Here is a 6,695-nt window from a genome sequence, read left to right as displayed (position 1 = left end):
AGTGGAAGAGTGTTATACATTCAACATTTATCAACAAGTGGAAAGAAGACCAAAAAGTGGGTTTCGAAGGGTCAGTCCCTCAAAACGTACAGAAAGTGTCAAGTGTTGGCAGAAGGAGGCGAAACTAAGAAAGAAGCATCTACAATAGGAGTTTCGATAGTTATGAAACTACTAGTTCAAGGTAAACCATAGGAACTATTGCATCACTAATGGATCATATTCAGCTTTAGACTCTACTAACTATGACTAATATGTATCTCTCGATTTTTCAGGTCTACAAGAGAGTTGACTTCAAAAGACGGGGTGCTCTATTAGGAAAGCTGACTTCGAAATCGTATTCTCCTTTTAAATTGGTAAAGAGGGAGAAAAAAAAAACAGAAAAGAAACAATAATGCTTTTGCACACATTTTACACAGGAATCCCACCAGTCCATTGAGACAATACAAATTGAAAATGAATGAGACATAATTTAAGAAGAAACAGAAAAGCTTTGAATAACATTAATGGTGTTCTCAATAATCTCAACAATGAAGCTCTCTCTATGTTATGAGATTTGTTCTTCATTCATTATCACTTTGCCCACTTCTGAAGACAGTGAGTTGAGTTCCTCTACCTTCTTATTTCCTGCACACAATCCAAAACTTGTTCTTATTCATATGTTTTGCACACTACAGCTTACTTCCCACAGAGATGATTTCAATAAACTTATTTGGTTCAAGTTGAAAGTTAAAACCGAGTTCATTGATGGCATTCCGTTCTAGTTTTCTACTTTTCTATAACGGTCCGAACCTACCACTAGCACATATTGTCCTCTTTGAGCTTCCCCTCAAGATTCTTAAAACGCGTTTGCTAGGAAGAGGTTTCCACACCCTTATAATGAATGTTTCGTTCTCCTCCCCAACCAATGTGGGATCTCACAATTCACTCTCCTTTGGGGCCCAATATCCTCGCTGGTACACCGTCTCGTGTCAGCCCTCCTTCAAGGCTCACATCATTCGGTGTCTGGCTTTGATACCATTTGTAACGGTCCAAGCTCACTATTAGCAAGTATTGTCCTCTTTGGGCTTTCCCTTTCAGGTTTCCTCTTAACGTTTTTAAAACACGTATGCTAGGAAGAGATTTCCACACCCTTATAAATAATGTTTCGTTCTCCTCCCCAATCAATGTGGGATCTCACAATCCACCCCCTTCAGGACTCAGCATCCTCACTGGTACACACCATCTCGTGTCCACCCTCCTTCAGGGCTCAGCTTTCCACTAGCACATCGTCCGATGTCTAGCTCTTATACCATTTGGAATGGCCCAAACCCGTCGCTAGCAGATATTGTCCTCTTTGGACTTTCCCTTTCGGGCTTCCCCTCAAGGTTTTTAAAACGCATATGCTAGAATAAGGTTTCCATACCCTTATAAAGAATGTTTCGTTCTCCTCTCCAACTGAGGTGAAGTCATTTTCATTCCAAATTGTGAACTTTTAGAACAAAAAATGATTGCCAAGAAAAAAGGAAACGACATGAGAAGCATTTTATAGGGAAAAGAACATACCAGGGAAGTTTAAAGGTGTCCTTCCACCATCCATGTTTTGAGCAGTTGGCAACTATTTTATCCAACCTTACAATAATTTCAGAGAAAGTAGGCCTCATAACAGGTTCTGGATCCCAGCATTCCTCAATCAATCTGGATTTTATGGCATTGTATATCAGCATACCTCAAAATCCATATCAACATCTTATTCTCTATTCAACCATATTGGTCGAGAATTGTGTCTACCGTACTTTTAAACATCACCCGACCAACTTAAAGTAATACGCAGAGCCAGCAATATCTTTCAACACACTTAAATAATGTCGTGTTTTTCGTAAGAGGACATTAAACATTCATATACTATAAGCTACTCGGTTTATAGTATAACAACTGAAAAACGACACACTTACTCCTTTAGATCAGGCGGATAACTTTTCAATTTGATCTTAAAAGGAGGTCTCATTCCTTCTGCACAAATAGCTTTAGCAGCCTCTTCTGGAGGCCTGGGATGGAGTGGCTGAAAACCCTCAACCATCTTTCCATGAAAACCAAACACAAATCCATAATCAAAATCACTATCAAACACGAAACCAAAGTTACACGAAGTTATTTTCAACTCTAAATGGTACGAACAATCGAATTGTAGATACCTCGTATAAAATTAGACCGAATGAAAATGCATCAACGCTTCTGTCAAATATTTCATCTTTGTAAATTTCGGGTGCTAAGTACATGTCTACAAAACAAATAAACAATCAAAATTTCAATAAAAACGTTGTTTTCACGAGTAGAGTACAAAAAAGGTCTAAAATATTCTTATCATTGAATGTGACAACTTACTTGAATGGTCAATAACCACTGGGTGAGCTAGTTTTGCTTTGTCAGCTGACAATTTTGACAATCTTATCAAGCCAAAGCCAGCAACTTTGAGTAGTCCTCCATTATCCAGCAAAATATTTCTGGCACCTTACAAAAACTTCCAATATTAAAAATGAATACGTCTACGGTGCAGACTAAATCTCAAACTAAAGCAACTATCATCCCGAGACTGACTTTCGAATATGGTTGCCTTACTTTGGCTTTAAATCACAGTGGATAATCGGATCGGGTTTGCATTCGTGAAGATAGTTCATTCCCCTGATAATAAAAAGATTTACATAACGTTACAATCTAGAAGATTAAGACTCCGGGTTTGGAGCCAGAATATCACGAGAGGGATCGAACATCGAAAGGAAACGTCTTAGAAATGTATAGAATAACAATATGCTAGTTGATAAGGAATTAGTAACATAACATTTATAAATGTTAATAAATTATGAGAAAAACGGAACTTGCCTAGCGATATCGAGGGCGAATCTTAAGGCTTTTGATGGAGATAAACGACCTTTCTTTTGAAGATAGCAACCTAAATCACCCTGGAAAATGAAATGTAAAATGAAGAAGGAATTAGTTGATATAAAAGCTGATCTTCATTCTTCTTGTATGGAACGAAATATGTAACGAAATGGCTAGCTATCAAACACGACGAAATAATTTTAATTCATCCATACCTTTGGATGGTATTCGGAAACGATCATCATTGGCAAATTCTGGGTAACAGCGCCGACAAACTGAACTACGTTGGGATGTCGGACCTTTTCGAGTAATGTCAACTCGTGTTTGAATGCGTTTCTGTATGAAATACAAGAAAATAAGAAAAAAATCATAATATACATGAGATATACAAAATTTAAACAAATAGTTTCAAACATGATGGTGAAAGAGATTTATTTGGTTCCAACTATTTAAGCAGCGAAAAGCAGTGAGAAGCTAAGCTTGTCGAACGGTAAAACTGTAGGGTACTAAAGATGCAAATGGTACTTATTTCCAATATGAGCATAGCTCAACGGTTAAGCACCACCCCCTTTCCTTGAAATTGGTGGCTCAAACCTGTAGTCGCAAAAATAATTTTATACATTGGTTGGTTGACAGTCGAAAGCAAAAAACAGGGCGTTGAGTTAAAAATTAGATGCAAAAATAGTAGGCTTTCTAAATTTAAGTGCTAGAAGAAGAATTATACACACAGATACATAATTTAATCATTCAAAGTCAATCAAACATAACAGGATTCAAGTGAATACATACATAGAATCCGGGTTAGAATAACAATCTCTATCAAGAATTTTCACAGACACTTTTGTACCATTCCATTTGGCAACTTGATATGTCCCCTGCAAAGATATACAAGTAAAAACTTATTGTGAGAAAAATTATTCCTGAATTTGAAGATGTAGATAGAACACATGAAGAACAATGAATGAAAAAAAATAAACAAATAGTGATTGAATGAACAATTCAATACCCTAATCTTAGCTAGTCCGTGGTAAGCCAAGCATGTTTTAGAACGATTTTTGCATCATATTTGGCATTAAGTCATTTTAATTATATGAAACCCACTTTTTTATAAGTGTGGAGAAAAGGATGCAGATTTGAGCGTCTATATAATAGTCTAAGTCCACCGCTAGCAGATATTGTCCTCTTTGAGCTTTCCCTTTCGGGGTTCCCCTCAAGGTTTTTAAAACACATATGCTAGAATGAGGTTTCCACACCCTTATAAAGAATATTTCGTTCTCCTTCCCAACCGATGTGGAATGTCATAATCCACCTCCTTTCGGAGCCCAGCGTCCTTGCTGGCACACCGCCTCGTGTCTACTCCCCTTCAGGGCTCAGCCAATTCTCTGGCACATCGCCCAGTGTCTAGCTCTGATACCATTTGTAATAGCCTAAGTCCACCGCTAGCAAATATTGTCCTCTTTGGACTTTCCCTTTCAGGTTTCTCCTCAAGGTTCTTAAAACGCGTCTGCTAAGGGGAAGCTTCCACACCCTTATAAAAAATGATTTGTTCTCCTCCCAACCGATGTGGGATCTCACAGTCTTTCAAAGGGAGAATACTATGTTCCAACGAATTGAGATATGCTTAAGTTGACTACAACAAAACAAGTTCTCCAAAATCGCTTCTAACGAAATCACTCACAAGCAAATCTCAAGAGGTAGCCAGAAACAATCTACATAATTTATGAATCATTGCAAATGATTAACAAAAATGGTGAAGGGGCATGCCTTTGATATACCATCACTCCTTCGAATCTGAAGCTCCAATGGATTAAGCTCATACTCGGGAACTTCCCTAGGATTTGCAACTGTCATTGGTGTCTTCCTCGATTTCTAAAACAGAGAAGATGAGATTAAAAGGGGTTGGTTGTAGGCATTCGTTGATTCTCAGTTACAAATAAGGATAAAGAATTGAATGTTTTACCGGAACTTTTGCTCCTCGTGCTTTGAGAATGTTGTAAATTTCTGTATTTCCATAATATTTAGCATCTGCAGCTGCCTGCAAAGAATGAGACAAGACAAAAGGGTTACTAAGTATATTGTAACATCCCAAGTCCAACGCTATCAAATATTGTCCTTTTTGAGCTCTCCTTTTGGACTTCCCCTCAAGATTTTTAAAACACGATCTGCTAGGAACAGATTTTCACATCCTTTAAGAGTGTTTTGTTCTCCTGATCTTACAGAAATTGGTCCAAATATGGGTTTAAGTACACCAACAAAAGCTAGAAAAGGAAGGAAAATGGGGAATGCAGTGAAATACCGTACTCCCCCAACGATCACGAGCGTCAATATTAGCCCAACGGCTAAGCAGAAGCTTAACAACCTCAGCATGGCCTTCACAAGCAGCAATATGCAAAGCGGTGCGACCATCCAAATCGATGCTATTAACATCGGTACCATCATTAAGCAAATCCTGAACGCCTCTAACATCGCCACGGCAAGCCATGAAAAGAAGCTGCATCGTGGAGTCCAAATTCTCGGGCACAGAAAGTTCATTTTCCTCATCAGGACAACGCCGAATAGGGTCCAAAGAAGACTGTCTCCCAAAGCTAAATCTCATATTATTCCTCCTCGGATCAAGAGACGACTGCCTGGAGAATTGTCGACTGAGGCTCCGGCGTAAGGAGCCGGTGGAGAATTGCCGCGATATTCCCCTTTTTAATTGCGCGGTTATATTCTCCATTCGTTGTTGGTTCGTAATAGTGAAATTGAAGAAGAAGAATCAGAAACTGGGTATTGGGGGTCGGATCGAGAGATTGGCGGCGGAGAGAATGGTGGGGAAGGTCTGGACGGCGAGAAAGGGGGGGAAACAGGGCGGAGAGATGGTGAGGTAAAAGGGGGAACATGAAAGGGAAGAAAGGAAGAAGAAGAAGAAAGAAGAAGAAGAAAGAAGAAGAAGAAAGGGGATGGAATGGAAGATCCGGAAGAAGCGTGGTGGAGAGACGAAGAGAGAAAAAGGGAATGGCCGATGATTGAACGGAGGAGGTTGGAGGTTGAAGGAAGTTGTTAAACAATTTCTTTTTTTCTTTTTTAATAAATAAAAAAACATTTATAAGATATTTAGAAATTATATGATTTATGGTGGAAATTATTTTCTTTTCTCTAATTAAATTATTTATAAAACATTAGGACAAAAAAAACCGTGTCATTTTACTCGTGAAGACACGTTCTCACTACGAGGGGAATTCGAATGGAAACATTTTATTTTCCCTATCTAATAAATAGGGTCGGAGATGGAATTATATTCAATTTCTCGTCTCATTTATTATAAATATATTAATGAAAATGTATATATTAAAAAAATAAATTAGCTAATTGTAATATTTAATTAAATACGGTAGATTTTTTAAATTTTAATTTAAATTTTTAAAAATTATGTTAATAGAATATTAGGTATGATTTGCCATTTATATTGAAAAATGAAAACTTATTATTTTTTTAGAATAATAAATTGAAAAAATTACCTCCACGAAATCTTGAATTTTCGCTCCAAGAAGAATTTTTTCGAGACGAGAAATGAAATATGTAGTAGGGATGGGGACGAGGAATGCTTCCATGTCCTTACCTGCCCCGTGACATCTCTAATTGCTCTGACCAAACAACTCAACTCAACTCAGACCATAAATAAAAGAACAATTCGACAACTCAATCCAACCTAAAAACATGGGATTGAATTGGGTATGAGCTATATTCAAGTTACTCGAGTCACCAACTCAATCAGTTCAAATTGTGATACTAATCCAAACGATTATTTCAACTCAATTCATGAACGTTCCTATCAAAAACAAAACAAAAAAAAAACG

The 6,695-nt window shown here is 37.6% G+C and overlaps 1 protein-coding gene across 1 annotated transcript; it reads right to left on the bottom strand.

Moving 5' to 3' along the window:
- Positions 1-371: 371 nt before the first annotated feature.
- On the bottom strand, positions 372-5,894 carry LOC111467043 (integrin-linked protein kinase 1-like). The gene is made up of 12 exons (XM_023111823.1): positions 5,153-5,894; positions 4,817-4,891; positions 4,621-4,725; positions 3,646-3,731; positions 3,072-3,192; positions 2,857-2,936; positions 2,596-2,658; positions 2,362-2,480; positions 2,172-2,257; positions 1,932-2,056; positions 1,543-1,674; positions 372-624 (listed from the first exon to the last, which is right to left on the bottom strand). Exons 1-12 carry the CDS (start codon positions 5,573-5,575, stop codon positions 618-620), a joined length of 1,422 nt encoding a protein of 473 aa, XP_022967591.1. The 5' UTR covers positions 5,576-5,894; the 3' UTR covers positions 372-617.
- Between the last annotated feature and the right edge of the window lie 801 nt (positions 5,895-6,695).

This window comes from Cucurbita maxima, unplaced genomic scaffold, assembly GCF_002738345.1.
Source record: "Cucurbita maxima cultivar Rimu unplaced genomic scaffold, Cmax_1.0 Cma_Scf00032, whole genome shotgun sequence".
NCBI classification, from domain to species: domain Eukaryota; kingdom Viridiplantae; phylum Streptophyta; class Magnoliopsida; order Cucurbitales; family Cucurbitaceae; genus Cucurbita; species Cucurbita maxima.
Note: the sequence above shows the minus strand (reverse complement) of the source record. Positions and strands in the feature narration are given on the sequence as shown.